General features: G+C 42.7%; 2 protein-coding genes across 7 annotated transcripts in view; one reads left to right on the forward strand and one right to left on the reverse strand.

Annotated features, from left to right (window-relative positions):
* SLC24A1 (solute carrier family 24 member 1) overlaps window positions 1–5,688 on the reverse strand; it is a 42,502-nt gene extending 36,814 nt beyond the window's left edge. The window contains exons 1-5 of one of the 4 annotated variants that reach the window (XM_079912494.1): window positions 5,049–5,688; window positions 4,616–4,776; window positions 4,266–4,358; window positions 1,389–1,523; window positions 303–404 (exon numbers count right to left, since the gene is read on the reverse strand). The gene's annotated coding sequence lies outside the window, so the exon portion shown is untranslated. Of the gene's footprint in view, window positions 1–302; window positions 405–1,388; window positions 1,524–4,265; window positions 4,359–4,615 lie in introns of all 4 variants that reach the window. The other 3 variants (XM_079912496.1, XM_079912493.1, XM_079912495.1) reach the window with 3 other exon arrangements.
* A 185-nt stretch (window positions 5,689–5,873) lies between these two features.
* The window catches only part of INTS14 (integrator complex subunit 14), a 41,456-nt gene continuing 32,122 nt past the window's right edge, over window positions 5,874–15,207 (forward strand). For 2 of the 3 annotated variants that reach the window (XR_013827013.1, XM_079912497.1), the window contains exons 1-3: window positions 5,897–6,233; window positions 10,474–10,757; window positions 13,556–13,663. Coding sequence is in view for 2 of the 3 variants with exons in the window: in XM_079912497.1 (XP_079768623.1) it covers window positions 10,536–10,757; window positions 13,556–13,663 (330 nt within the window). In the remaining variant the exon portion in view is untranslated. Of the gene's footprint in view, window positions 6,234–10,473; window positions 10,758–13,555; window positions 13,664–15,207 lie in introns of all 3 variants that reach the window. The other variant, XM_079912498.1, reaches the window with a different exon arrangement.

The following is a 15,207-nucleotide window of genomic DNA, read 5'->3' on the forward strand; positions in this document are numbered from 1 at the left end:
AAGTCTCCAAAGGTCTCTCATTCTCAGGTTCCTCACTTATAAAACCAAGAATGACGAACTTCCTCATGGGGTTGCTCTAAGAGGTACAGTGAGAACTTGTGTGGAAGCACTTGGATCTGTCAGATACTGAACTGTGTCATAGTTCGAGAGCTTTTGTTTATATTGTTTTAATTGTTTATATTATATCATTTATAGGATTTCTTTTAAATGACTGTGCAGTTGTCACTAGTGGAAATGAGCAAAATAAGCCCCCAAACATCCCATGACATTTCATCTCTCCAAGCCAGTGGCTGGAGCCATACCTGAAGCAGGGAATTGCAGGGGGTGACACTTCATTTTGGTAAGTAGTTCAGAGACAGGGTTTTGGCTTCACAGTCAGGTACCCATCCCGAAGGGCCTGGGGTCTAGAGGAGAGATCAGACAGGCTCTATCAGAGGGCTTCAGTGTGGCCATGCAGGAATCCACACAGTACCAGAACAATTAACAACTCCTCTCTAAGTGAGTGTGAAACAGCCCACAGAGTAAAACTCACCCTGTCAAATCTGATTTTACAAAGGAATGTCAATTGAAGCAATAGTGAGGGGTTTTTTTTTGGCTTATCAATTAAAAAGGACTAAAAAATTTAATATCCAGTGCTGGTGAAGACACTGGGGATAGAGGGTAAATCTGATACAGCAGCACAGTGATGCTGTTAAACTGTAAGTGAGATCATGGTCTCTATACTCCAAACTTTCCAGTGGCTTCCCACCTCAGAGGAAAAGCTCCAACGATGGTCTGCCAGCATTGCTTGTAGGGCAAAAACTGAAATCTATCTAAACATTGATGGAAAACTGGTTACATAAATGATATCACATCTTTCCAATAGTCAATTACATAGCAATTAAAAGGAATGAATATACACACTCACACACACACACACACACGCACATAGGTAGAAACAACTTTGCAAAGACTATGTAAGAATAGCTGTACTTTTGTCACCAGTAGATACAGAATGAATAAAACCAACCAAACAAAAAGACCTGGTACTTCATCTCTCAAACCCAGCGGTTGGAACCATACTTGAGGCAAGGAGATATATGTGGTTACTTCTAGGAAAAAACCACTAATTTCTCACTTCATGTACTTTGAAACTGTTTGAATTTTTCCCACATAAATGAATTACTTTTATAACTTTTTTAAAACTAGTTTTGTTTTGCTTTATCTGCTTTTTCATTGAAATATACTACCAAAGTTGTAAGAGGGTGAAGAGTGAGCCTGGCAAGACAGATGCAGGCCCAGATCATGAGAGGCCTTTAAAAATTTAGAGTTTACAACATTTTTCAAAGGAGAGGGGGTCCTAAATAAAGAAGTTCAGTTCTACTTTCTTAGACAAATGTAGTACCCACCAAATTTTCTCTGTTTTCTCCCTTTGACCTTTCTTCTAATAACCTCTCTTCCTTCCCTCCTATCTTCTTTCCACAAATGCATATTGAGTGTCACGTGCCAGACCCTGAGGATCCAGTGGTGGGTAAGATTCACCCCTATTTACAGAGCAGAGATGAAGTTAATTGAAACTGGAATTGTACAAAATCGCTTCTTTGTTCAATGAGTCTTTCCATTATTTTAGACTGGGGAAGCTCTGTGGTTTTCTCAAATGCTGTGGAAAAGACTGAAGGAGGATTGAGAGGGAGGTCAGAGTTTCCTCATCAAATACGTTGCAAATGAAGAAAGACATGGAGGAATAAACCTATAGATTAAGAGATTTCAGAGACATATCAAGAGATTGCAGTGATATTTATGAGACAACTAGATATTTGAAAGCTGACTGGGTATTTGATGATATTAGAGATTTATTGTTAATTATTTTAAATGTGACAATGGTAGTGTAATTGTTGTGGGTTTAAGTCTCTCTCTGTCAAGAGAATGAGAAGACAAGTCGGACTGGGAGAAAATATTTGCAAAATACATGTCTGATAAGGGACTGTTATCCAAAATACACAAACAACACTTAAAACTCAACAAGGGGGACTTCCCTGGTGGTCCAGTGGTTAAGAATCCACCTTCCACTGCAGGGGGCGTGGGTTCTATCCCTGGTCAGGGAACTAAGATCCCACATGCAGCCAAAAAATCAATCAATTAATCAATCAATAAAAGATGTTTAAAAAAAAAACTCAACAAGAAGAAAACAAACAACCTGATTAAAAAATGGGCAAAAGACCTGAACAGGTCTTTTTACCAAAGGCAATATACAGATGGCATGTAAGCATATGAAAAGATGTTCAACATCATGTAACACTAGGGAACTGCAAATTAAAACAACAATGAGATACCACTATACAGCTATTACAATAGTGAAAATCCAGAACACTGACAACATCAAATGCTGGTGAGAATGTAGAGCATCAGGAACTCTCATTCACTGCTGCTGGGAATATATAATGGTACAACTACTCTGAAAGACAGTTTGGCAGTTTCCTACAAAACTAAACATATGCTTACCATACAAGCCAGCAATCTCTCTCCATGGTATTTATTCAATTGAGTTGAAAAACCTATGCCCATACAAAGCCATGCACAAGGATGTTTATGGCAGCCTTAGTGATAACTGCCAAAACTTGGAAGCAACCAAGATATTCTTCAGCAAACTGTGGTACTTCCAAACAGTGGAATATTATATAGCACTAAAAAGAAATGAGCTATCAAGCCATGAACAGACATAAAGGAAACTTAAATGCATATTACTAAGCAAAAGAAGTCAATCTGAAAAGACTGCTCACTGTATGATTCTAACTATATGACATTCTGGGAAGGGCAAACCATGAAGACAGTAGAAGATCAGTGGTTCCTGGGAGTCATGGGAGAGGGAGGGATAAAAAGAGCACAAAGGATTTTTAGAGCAGTGAAACTACTCTGTATGATACTACAATGGTAGATACATGTCATTATACATTCGTCAAAACCCATAGAATGTACAACACCAAGAGTGAACCCTATAATAAACTATGGACTTTGGGTGATATTGATGTGTCAATGTAGGTTCATAGAGTATAACAAATGTATCACTCTGGTGCTGGGATGCTGATAGTGGAGGAGGCTGTGTGTGTGCGGACAGAGTATTTGGGAACTCTCTGTACTTTCCACTCCACTTTGCTGTGAACCTAAAAGTGCTCTAAAAATAAAGTTTATTAATTTAAAAAATCCTTCTCTTTTAGAGATACATAATGAAATACTTATGGACAAGATGTTACGCTACATAATGAAATACTTATGGACAAGATGTTATGCTATCTGTGATCTGTATCAAAACAATATGTTGGGGAGAAGTGGATAGGGGTATAAATGGAACAAGACTGAGAATTGAGTTGATAGTAGAAATAGGGTGAAGGGTACATGGGGATTTATTATGCTATTCCCCTATCTTTGTCTGTGTTTGAAAATCTTCAATGATAAAAATTTTTAAGAAGACAAAAGGGTCATATCTACAATTTCTTTGGACTTTCACTTTGGTGAAAATAGAGGAATGGGGTAGGATGATGAGGGAAAGCAGATAGCCTGGAGCTTGGAAGTATGATTTGGAAGTGGACACGGTCCAGACTAGAGGAGGCAGGAAGGAAGACATAGGGCAAAGGACAGCACCGAAAATGGAAAGGGAGGGAAGAACAGAAAAGGAATGTGGGCTCACCACCTTCCCCTAACCTCTCTCTTCCCCTTTTCCTCACTCACTCACTCCTTACCCTTCCTCTCTGTAGGTGAGGAAGGAAATCATCTTGGGAACTTAACAATGAAGATTCCAGGCACCAACCCATGAAATTCCAATTCAGTCAGCATGGCCTGGGAATCTACATTTTCAACACGTGCTGTTGGAGAACTGGATGGGTATATGAACCTCCCTTGAACCCCAGTACGTGGCTTCTGTGAGCAGCTTGCTATTTCTGTCACTAACCTTTACTCTGCCAGACTGGAGACCAAATCACTCTCCCTTTCAAAGCCTCTGTGACAGCTGTCTACTGTTTCAAAGCAGGAAAAAATAAAGGGAATGATAGATTATGCAAAGGAAGTTGTTTACCGATTTCCTTTAATGTATGTGTGGAAACATGCAAATGCTAAGGGTCTCTTGAGTGGGAAAAAGAAATTTATTAGCCAGCTATGGCTTGAAAGACCTCTCCTTTAAGACCTTCTAACTCTTTGTGCTAATGTTCTCTGAATTTTATATTCACTCAACAACCTTTTGATTTTTAATGGGATTCTACTAAGAATTAAAAAACAAAAACAAAAGCACTTACCAGTTGCCCTAAATGATGTGGTCCTCTTGGTAGTCCTACCTTTTATCATCAGTTTTAATCGATTGCCTTTTGCTTCCCTGGTGTCCTGAAAGCCTGTATTCAGAAGAACTAGAAGATGTGATCACCCATCAGCAAGCTAATAAACTTAATCTTTAGGACTGGGTAAGGTAATGAATCAGTCCATGGAGCTGAGCTGGAACTACCAGGAGAACAGTGACCGCAGGGCTAAGTCATTATCACATTAGGGGTAGCTCGAAAATTCCCTTGCCCACACGTTCTTGGCCACATTCCTCCCACTAGGGAAAGAATAAGAAACTACAACGAAGTAATCAGAACGCAGTCTTACTTACCTAGATTCCAGTGCCTGCTCAAGTATAAAAGGGTCTTAAGATGGTGAAACCAGCCACGTTGGGGAGAGAAGTTCTGAAGCAAATAGGGCAGTCTGCCTGCCCCTGGGCCCTGATGCTGACAGGGTCATTCCCATGGAGTGATGTGCCTTCCTCTGCCACCTCTGATATAAGGAGGGGACAGGAAAGAACTACAAGCAACTGGAGCCCACACTCTCCCACAGAACAAGTCAGACAGACTCAGTTGTTCGGTTCAAAGCATCCTCCCTCCTTGACCCACCTCCTACCTCGCCCCCTCCCACCAACCAAAAGAAAAGGAGGCAAAGGCCTAAAGCCTTCTAGAGGCCTTTCTGTTCCCACTTGTAACCTACGTGGTCCAGCATTGTTTTTTGAACCATAACTACCCAGGGGCCTGCTGGCATCCATTCAGGCCTACCTCTAGCTGGCATTTGCTAGCTCTCTAAGAGGTTAGAAAGCAAGTCACTCCTTGTCCCCTCAAGGACCTCGCTGAGGCACAGGCTGCTATGGGGACACCAAGTGGCGAGAGGTGAGGTACGCGAGGGCCCATGATGACTCACAGGAAAGCCTAAGTGCAAATCCCTCAGCAGCGCACCTTGGCCAAGGCAGGGGAACTGACTGAACCCTCCCTCTACTTCCCTCAAAGGGTTCGGGGATAAAGTGAGCATCCGGGCTGAGGAGACCAAGAGGGAAAGCCTTGACGTGGAAACTGGCTCACGTCAGCTACGAAAAATACACAGCGTGCTCAGTATGAGCACTCCTCAGGCAGGAATTACAATTTATAGAGTAGGAAGAGGATTCTGGCAACTAGTTCAGAGGAGGGGTCTGAAGAGGGACGGGGAAGAGGGGCAAATATCAGTGAGGGTCAGGCTGGTGCACCAACGAGCCCAGGTGAGTGAGGAGACAGTGTGAATTGGTCACGGGGTTACCCAGACAGGTGAGGCCCACGGGCCAATGAGAGGCAGGTGGGCAGGAGGCCAGAAACAAATAAGGAAAAGCCCGAGAACGAGAAGGGAGAGAAGAGGCGAACACAGCCCGGGCCCGGCGCAGCTGGGGACTACGTGGGGAGTGGGGTCGTGGCGCTGGCCGCAAACAAAACGCTGCGAAGAGAAGCGCTGAGGAAGACGCTCCGGGAAGCTTCTCCGCTGAGTCAACGCCCCGCCCACGACGTCCCCTAAAGCCCCGCCCCAAGCGCCTAGCGAACACCCGGCGCCGAGTTCCGCTTCGTCGCGCGGCCATATACTTCCGGCTGCGGCGCGCTGGCGGAAAGGGTTTGGTGACGGACCGTACCGGTGATGGGCGCGGGGTGAGTAGAGGGCGCTGGAGACCGTAGGTTGTCTTGGATTGCTTGTTGGAGCTGCAGGAGAAGGGGTCGGCGGCGGGGAACAACGCGGGGCCGACCCCCGGCCTTTCCGCCGCCGAGGTGGCCGCCCCGCGCCGTCTCTGCGGCGCCAGTTCCGGGCCACTGCCTTCGTTCTCCCTTCGCTCTGCCGCGCCAGAGCTCCGCGCAAGCACCACGATGTCGGCCCCTTACCCAGGCCCCCTTCGCCTCCTCTTCCCATAAGAGACTTCCAGATCTTAAAGATTTTTGACTGATTTTAAGGTAAAAATACATCCCCAGGCAGACGCGATCCAAATGCAGGAATTCTGTGTTTACAGGTTGGCACTTTAGAGGTGAAGTTGTAACGAGAACGGTGGAGGGGACTCATCCGGGCAAGAGATGTGAGGCCAACAGACAAACTTAAGAGTAGGTTAGCGGATCCCTAGAAATTCGAGTGGAATCACGCTTTAAGAGCGATACTCCTCAGAATCACTTCTTTATGAACGAGCCAATTGTCTCCTTCTGGGAAGAATTATAAATGTGTAGCTAATGGAGATGACCAAATCAAGGGGCTGAGGGCTACTTGAGAAAAGAAGACCACTAGTTGTCTTAAGCATTGTATGTAAACTGTATTTACGAGAAGGCTATGGGGGTGGGGTGGAGGACCTTAGGGTAAGAATCAACCCAAGAGAGAAGTAACATGGTGTTTTCACAAAATTGCTGGACTGTGTGGGCAGGGATTTTTTTTTTTTTTAATCAGGCCTAGGCTACTTGAGTGAACCACCCTTCAAGAACATCCATCCATCTTTTACTTCTGTGCTGACAACCTGAGTTCTAAATTGGTTTCCCATGACTTTGCCATTGTTAGGAAGGTGTGTTTGGGGGTGGACACAAATGCATCAGTCTGAAGAAAGAGCCAGCTCCATAAGTGTCTTCCCAGAATGCAAGCCTGCCAGCTATGGTCACCCATTCCAGTGTTACAGCAGATTTCATGAGCTGGAAATGCTTTCTTATATATGATCTAAATCTGTGTATCCTGATTCTCATTCTCCTAAGAGATGAGGCCAGTACTCCGCATCCCCAGCTTTCAGTAACGTAAAGACCTCTGTGCCTGAATGGGAATACCATAGGAGCTGGATAAACTCTATACGTGGGTAGAGGCATAGGAGTTCCTGATATCTCTGCTTGAACGAGGAGAGGAGGAAGTGTGTTTCTGGTGTCCAGAGTTAAAATTTGTAATGTGTTTTGCCAAAAAATTAATGTTACATCTGGTGCTGAGAGGTAGTTTACTTGTCATTATCAAGTATTTGTCAAGTACATACTGTGTGCCCACTGCTGTGATAGGTTCTGAGGAGACATTGGTGGGCAGAATCTCACACTGTCCTTGCTCTTGTTGAGCTTATCGTCTAATGTAGTGTAGTTGAACCAGTATTGCACAGGACCTCACTTCTTGAACAACACAGCTGAGACCCAGAAAGGGTCTGGAAAGACTGAGCAGGTGAAATAGCACCAAGTTGATAATGCCTAAGCACATGCACGTGACAGCAGAAGAAACTCACAGGCTCTCAGAGCCTGTTAACTTTGACTTCGGACACAATTTTAGCAAGCTGGATTACCTGGCTTTCCAGCTCATAGTAGCCAAAAAGCAACAAATCGGAAAGAGGGAGGATGATTACAGAGAAAAGTGGGATGCAAAATGATGGTCCAAAACTTAGTTACAAAGAGGAGGCACCAAAACAGAACACAACAGCCTGGATCCCTTGAGTACAAGGCAGTGTTTCTGGGTATGTTCTATATACTTGTTCCATGGCATCAACTAATGATCAGAGAAGGGTTAAATGGGAAACACAGAGTTAACAAACTGGATTCTTTGCTATAGAGCTTCTCAGTGTCTTTAATAAGACCTGAACTCATTTTTCTTGGCGCATCCCTCCAGGGCAGTGTTGTGCAGCACACACTTGGGAGAATGCTGGTATAAATTAAAACATGAGAGCAGCAGCGTGCTGGGCAGTATTGGTGTTCAGAGTTGTGATGCTAAGTCAGAGTGAATTATGTTTAACATGCTGTGCTTAATGAGGCGCAGAATAAGGATGCACATTTTGGGGTTTTTTGTTTGTTTGTTTGTTTGTTTTTGCGGTCCGCGGGCCTCTCACTGTTGTGGCCTCTCCCGTTGCGGAGCACGGGCTCCGGACGCGGACGCGCAGACTCAGCGGCCATGGCTCACGGGCCCAGCTGTTCCGCGGCACGTGGGATCTGCCCAGACCGGGGCACGAACCTGTGTCCCCTGCATCGGCAGGTGGACTCTCAACCACTGCGCCACCAGGGAAGCCCCTTGGTTTTTTTTAAAAATAAATTTATTTTATTTATTTTTGGCTGCGTTGGGTCTTCGTTGCTGTGCATCGGCTTTTCTCTGGTTGTGAAGAGTGGGGCCACTGGTTGCGGTGCGCAAGCTTCTCATTGCGGTGGCTTCTCGTTGTGGAGCACGGACTCTAGGTGTGCGGGCTTCAGTAGTTGTGGCATGTGGGCTCAGTAGTTGTGGCTTGCGAGCTCTAGAGCGCAGGCTCAGTAGTTATGGTGCGCGGGCTTAGTTACTCCGCGGCATGTGGGATCTTCCCAGGCCAGGGCTCGAATCCGTGTCCCCTGCATTGGCAGGCAGATTCTTAAACCACTGCACCACCAGGGAATCCCACATTTTAGTTTTTTTCTATCAAAATGGTTAAACATTTTGGAAAGCAGTCTGGAAGAGTAATTTATATATCTCCTTTAGTCTTTATCGATGTTGGATACATGAGGCATTTGTATTTGAAAGGCCATTATGTGGTAAAAAGGCTTTTCCTACTTGACATGAGTCCCTGATCCCCATTTATAACATTGTTTCTGTGAGGCAATATGCTCAGAGTTCCCAACAGCCTACTTACAAATGGAATTTTAGAATAGCACACGTTTGCAGTTGGACACTGTACTAAAACAAGCCCTCTGGCCACTGTTAAGTGTTTTGAAGTAAGTTCCAAAAAAGAAATTAGTGAACATTAAATTTTCTAACTTGTTTATGTCCATCCTGAGTGTTCTCTAATTGTATATATGCAAAATTGTATATATGCAATATATGCAGTATGATTTTTATGAAGTTGTAATCGGTGTATACATACAGGCCTGTGACCTGCTTTTCTCAGTTACTAATACTATATAAATATTTCTGATATCTGTATATGTATGATTTATTTATAGCTATATGATATTTAATTGTGTGAGTAGACTATAGTTTGCTTAATAATAGAGTAGCAGCAGCAGCAAGAGCAGATCTGTATATCTGGGAACTTTTTTCTTTATTTTTGAGCACAGAAATATTTTCTTCATGCTAATTCTCAATCCATAATTTTAAAAGCTCTTTGTTTTCTCCATTCCTTCTACATTTTGACTTTTATACAGTTTCAAGAGATACTGCCAGCTGTCACACATATTCTTTAATTTTGCTCTTTTCCTTCATAGTTAAAGAGCTGTTGCCTCGTTTATCTGCAGTGAGTACTACTGAGGCTAGCAGTTTGTTGTTTTTGTCATGCTTAATGATTTCCAGCTTTGTCTAATTTGGACTATGACTTTACCAGCCTTTTCTTTTTTTTTAAATAATTTATTTTATTTTATTATTTTATTTATTTATTTTTGGTTGCGTTGGGTCTTCGTTGCTGCGTGCAGGCTTTTCTCTTGTTTCGGCCCGTGGGGGCTACTCTTCGTTGCGGTGCACGGGCTTCTCATTGCGGTGGCTTCTCGTTGCGGAGCACGGGCTGTAGGCGCATGGGCTTCAGTAGTTGTGGCACCTGGGCTCAGTATCTGTGGCTCATGGGCTCTAGAGCACAGGCTCAGTAGTTGTGGTGCACAGGCTTAGTTGCTCTGCGGCATGTGGGATCTTCCCGGACCAGGGCTCGAACCTGTGTCCCCTCCATTGGCAGGCAGATTCTTAACTACTGTGCCACCAGGGAAGCCCGACTTTTTGTTTTTATATTTTGCGTTCATTTTAATTTTTTTAAAAAGGACATTAGGCAACAAGATAATTCAGCAAACACTTGCCCAAATACTGCTGTATTGAGTAAGATAGTGATGGTGCCCAAAAAGAATGGTTGATTGTCAAAAAGTACCACCATAAGACAACTAGAAATGTTCTTTAGTAAATTAAGTGTCGGAGAGGTGATGTAGGAGTGTTTGTTATATTAAGTTGTGTAAGATTTGAAAGTATTCAACTCAAGAGCTCCCTGAATTTAATATCTTGTTTTATTTTGTTTTTACTAGAAACATTTAAGATGGTCCTTGATTTATGGCCATTTAGTGGGTGATTCTAGGAGTGGTCCTCACAGTGAACTAAGCTGCTTGCTTCCCTCCCACTGAATTCCCTGCAGATTTGTCCTCACCTCCACTTAGATGGGGTTTGCCTTCACTTATTTCTGGAAAGTTAGGTTAAAATTATGATTAAAAAAATACTTTTTTCTCTCCATGACATGCAAGACCTAATCATATTTATTTTCTACAGCATTTCTCTATCTATAGCTATCTGTTTACATTCTGACTGGGAACACTGGGATCACTTTCATCATGCCTACGGTGGTGGTAATGGACGTATCCCTTTCCATGACCCGACCTGTGTCTATCGAGGGGTCCGAGGAATATCAGCGCAAGCACCTGGCAGCCCATGGTTTGACAATGCTGTTTGAACACATGGCCACAAATTACAAGCTTGAGTTTACAGCCCTGGTGGTTTTTTCATCACTCTGGGAATTGATGGTTCCCTTCACAAGAGATTATAACACCCTACAGGTACAAAAAGGAATGAGTTATTGTATGTACTGGGCCCAATTTATAGGAAGGAAAACAGTATTATCATATTGCACTGAATATTTAGAACTGGAATTATTTAAAGATAAGTCTATGGGTATAATATCTGAGTATAACTGTAAAACAAAGATTCATAATCAGTAGGCCTTCTGCCTTTGGTAGAGCTATGAGTTAGAGCTGTGAGTTGTTGCTGTAGCCTCCTCTTTTGGTTTTCTGGAATTCTCTGTGGGAGGGGAGCATCTCAGGATGTAGTGCCCTGTTCCCTAAAGTTCAGGATCTTTAGGTTCAACACTTTTCTACTTTTCTATAAAACTTGAGATGAAAAACAGTCCTTCCAGGGACTTCCCTGGTGGCTCAGTGATTAAGAATCCGCCTACCAATGCAAGGGACACGGGTTTGAGCCCTGGTCCGAGAAGATCCCACATACCGTGGAGCAACTAAGCCCATGCGGCACAACTACTGAGCCTTCAAGCCACAGCTACTGAGCCCATGCACCTAGAGCCCGTGCTACGCAACGAGAAAAACCACCGCAAGGAGAAACCCATGCACCACAACAAAGAGTAGCCACCGCTTGCTGCAACTAGAGAAACCCCACATGCAGCAATGAAGACCCAACACAGCCAAAAATAAATAAATTTTAAAAAAAGAAAAATAGTCCTTCCTTATAAAATCCTTATTCTAGAGTAATTCAGGAGTATATTTCCTCCGCAACAAATAGCCTTTGATTTACAGATGCCAAGAAATCATTTTAAAACCTTGATTGATATGTGTTACCTTCCAAAGGTGTTGTCTGTGATATGCCAAAGAATTACTTTCTGACAACATCTCTAAATTATTACTATTTCCAACAATACCTAGCACAGTTCCTTGCCCATAGTGAGCAGTCAGTAAGTGTTTGTGGAATTAAAATGAACAGTTTAATAGTTGCTAGGCAGTTTAGAAATCCAGGATCAGTATAGTTTGCTTTTTAAAATATAAATAATAAAATTTTGTTAAATCATTTATTATCTCACATTTTTTAAAAAAATCTATTTATTTATTTTGGCTGCACCGGGTCTTAGTTGCAGCATGTGAACTTTCAGTTGCAGCATGCAGACCCTTAGTTGTGGAATGCAGAGTCTCAGTTGCAGCATGTGGGCTTCTTAGTTTTGGCGTGTGGACTCTTAGTTGCGGCATGTGAACTCTTAGTTACAGCATGAATGTGGGATCTAGTTCTCTGACCAGAGGTCGAACCCAGGCCCCCTGCATTGGGAGCATGGAGTCTTACCCACTGGACCACCAAGGAAGTCCCTATCTCACATTTTTTTAAGTGACTCAAAAACTTTTTTTTTTTTTTCATTTTTTAATTGCACTGGATTTCTTATAGATGAGTAAACTAAGAATCTTGGATGTTCAGCAGTTCTGAAATTTAAAGAATTGCTATATAGGTAGTGAAGAGTAATGGTTGAGTCCTGGAGTCTGACTGACTGGGTTCAAATCTAGATTCTGCCACTTCTAGGTGTAAGACCTGGGAAAGTGACCTAATCGTTTTGTACCTCAGTTTCCTTATTTTAAAAATAGGTTAATTGGGCTTCCCTGGTGACGCAGTGGTTAAGAATCCGCCTGCCAATGCAGGGGACATGGGTTCAAGCCCTGGTCCGGGAAGATCCCACATGCCGCAGAGCAACTAAGCCTGTGCACCACAACTACTGAGCCTGCGCTCTAGAGCCCGTGAGCCACAACTACTGAAGCCTGCGTGCCACAACTACTGAAGCCTGCTTGCCACAACTACTGAAGCCCACACACCTAGAGCCCGTGCTCCGCAACAAGAGAAGCCACCGCAATGAGAAGCCTGCACACCGCAACAAAGAGTAGCCCCCGCTCACCACAACTAGAGAAAGTCCATGCACAGCAACGAAGACCCAACGCAGCCAAAAATAAATAAATGAAATTTTTTTTAAATAAAGAAAATAAAAATAGATTCATTATCTATACCTTATAGCAGGGGTCCCCAACCCCCACCCCCAGCCACACAGCGGGAGGTGAGGAGTGGTCAGCCAGCAAAGCTTCATCTGCTGCTCCCCATCGCTCACATTACCGCCTTAACCATCCCCTGCCCCGCCCCACCCACCCCCCCGTCTGGAAAAACTGTCTTCCACGAAACTGGTGCCTGACCAAAAAGGTTGGGGACCACTGCGTTATAGGATGTTGTCATGATTAAATGCATGTAAAATGCCTAGAATGATGATAGTATTCAGTAAATTTTGTCATTATTTTTGTGATGTCTTCAAACGTTTTTCATTTTAATTATTTCTTTCAAGGTCCACTTAATAAAGATATGAACTTGATGGACAATTCACTCTCACCTGATGAGAGAACAGAATAAAGGGAAGCTCTTTTTTTTTTTTTTTTGTGGTGGTACGTGGGCCTCTCACTGTGTGGCCTCTCCCGTTGCAGAGCACAGGCTCCGGACGTGCAGGCTCAGTGGCCATGGCTCACGGGCCCAGCCGCTCCGCGGCATGTGGGATCTTCCTGGACCAGGGCACGAACCCATGTACCCTGCATCGGCAGGCAGACTCTCAACCACTGAGCCACCAGGGAAGCCCAGGGAAGCTCTTTTAATCATCCTTTATAGTTGAGGAAATCTTTTTTACCATTTTTCTTTAAGAACGTATGATTTGGGCTCTCAGAAACACAGTGTCCCCTGTGTAACATTCATGCTTTGAACAGTTTATGTTTTTTTCTGGTAACAAATTAAAACAGTAAATAATAATGAGCAATTTTATCTTTCATTCAATCAGGAAGCACTAAGTAATATGGATGATTATGATAAAACCTGCTTGGAGTCTGCATTAGTTGGTGTTTGCAATATCGTTCAGCAAGAATGGGGTGGTGCAATTCCTTGTCAGGTAATGATCAATTCTTTTTCTTTGCCCTAAGTTAAAATCATTAACCACTGAGGCGCTTCATTTTTGTTCAGGCTCTGACACAGCATACATTGTAATTTCCACAAACTGTATTATACACTTTTGGTATCTTTTTAAAAGAAGGCACTAAATCAACACTAATATATTCAGAAAGCAGCACAAATATGCCTTAAGGAAAGCATCCTCCTAGTAAATTGACTTACCTCAAACTAGCATTGTTTGTATAAAACACAAAGGGCTCACAGTGGAATTTTAGAACACCCCCTGGAAGGGGCGATTATAATTTTGAGTGATATAATTGTAAACATCAGTACAATATAGTCTATCTTCATTATTCCAGTGTAGCATTTATTCAGCAGACTTTTAACCTTCTCAACTACCTGGGTTGTCTAAAAAGTGAGGTGTATGTCATAAAATCTGTTGCCCTTTCCTTAAGAGTCCACAATAGGTCCACATACAGCATCAAATCAGAGCAGAGTTGTAGCAATTGGAAGTTTGCTATAAACAGGTTCTTTGAGAAGTGGTAGCATATTTTAAAGGAGAAAACAGAAAAGTTGCTAAAAGGAAAATCATAATAGTCTACAACAGGAATCAGCAAACTTTTTCCGTATTTTAGGCTTTGCGGGTGTCAGTGGCAACTCCTCAACTCTGTTGTCATAGCATGAAAGCAGTCACAGGTAATAAGTAAATAAATGGGCATGGCTCTGTTCCAGTAAAACTTTATTTACAGAAACAGGCAGTGGGCCATAGTATATGATTTTTTATTATAGGGTCAAATACGGGATTCCTCAGTAGTGTCAGTAGCATCACCGATATTTGTTTTTTAAATAAGTATAAGATTGTGGCTGCCTTGTGGTGAGGAAAGGTTAGGGGCTGACCCAAATAAAACATGAGGGAATATGAGAAGTGATGGAACTGGTCTGTATCTTGATAGTAGAAGTGGTTACATCACTGAATGCATTTTTCAGAACTCATAGAACTATATACTAAAAAGGGTGAATTTTGTTGCTTATGAAATATATCTCAATAAACCCAGCTTTTTTTTTTTAAGCTTTTTTGTTTTTTCTTACTGTTTTTTCTTACTCAGGTAGTTGAGTTATTTTATACAGTGTGAACTCATGAGTTAGTGAAGACCCTGAGCTACTACTAAAAGGTTAAAAATCAGATCACTTTAGTGGACACTTGCTAAAAAAGCCAGTAAATACCTTTTGATCAGTTTCCTTTCAGAAATAAAAACCTTTGTCACCTTGCTTCATAAACATTAGTTAATAAAACCATGCATACAGACTGTCTAATTTCCTAGCAATATAAAGAATAAGTGAAGTTTTGTTGTCAATATCTTCTGAACTGGAAGCTAGCAGGTAGCACAGTTTCATTTGCTACTTCTTCAGTGGTTTTAGAGAAGAAACTCAGAAAACACATAAGAGCCAGACCTTGTGCACCATGCAGACTTCTGCCTTTTAATATTTTTTTCTTCCTTTGCAAAAAGGAGGAATCTGAATTTGAGATATACTGTACCCTGAGGG

The sequence above is a fragment of the Stenella coeruleoalba genome, assembly GCF_951394435.1.
Source record: "Stenella coeruleoalba genome assembly, chromosome: 2".
Taxonomy (NCBI): domain Eukaryota; kingdom Metazoa; phylum Chordata; class Mammalia; order Artiodactyla; family Delphinidae; genus Stenella; species Stenella coeruleoalba.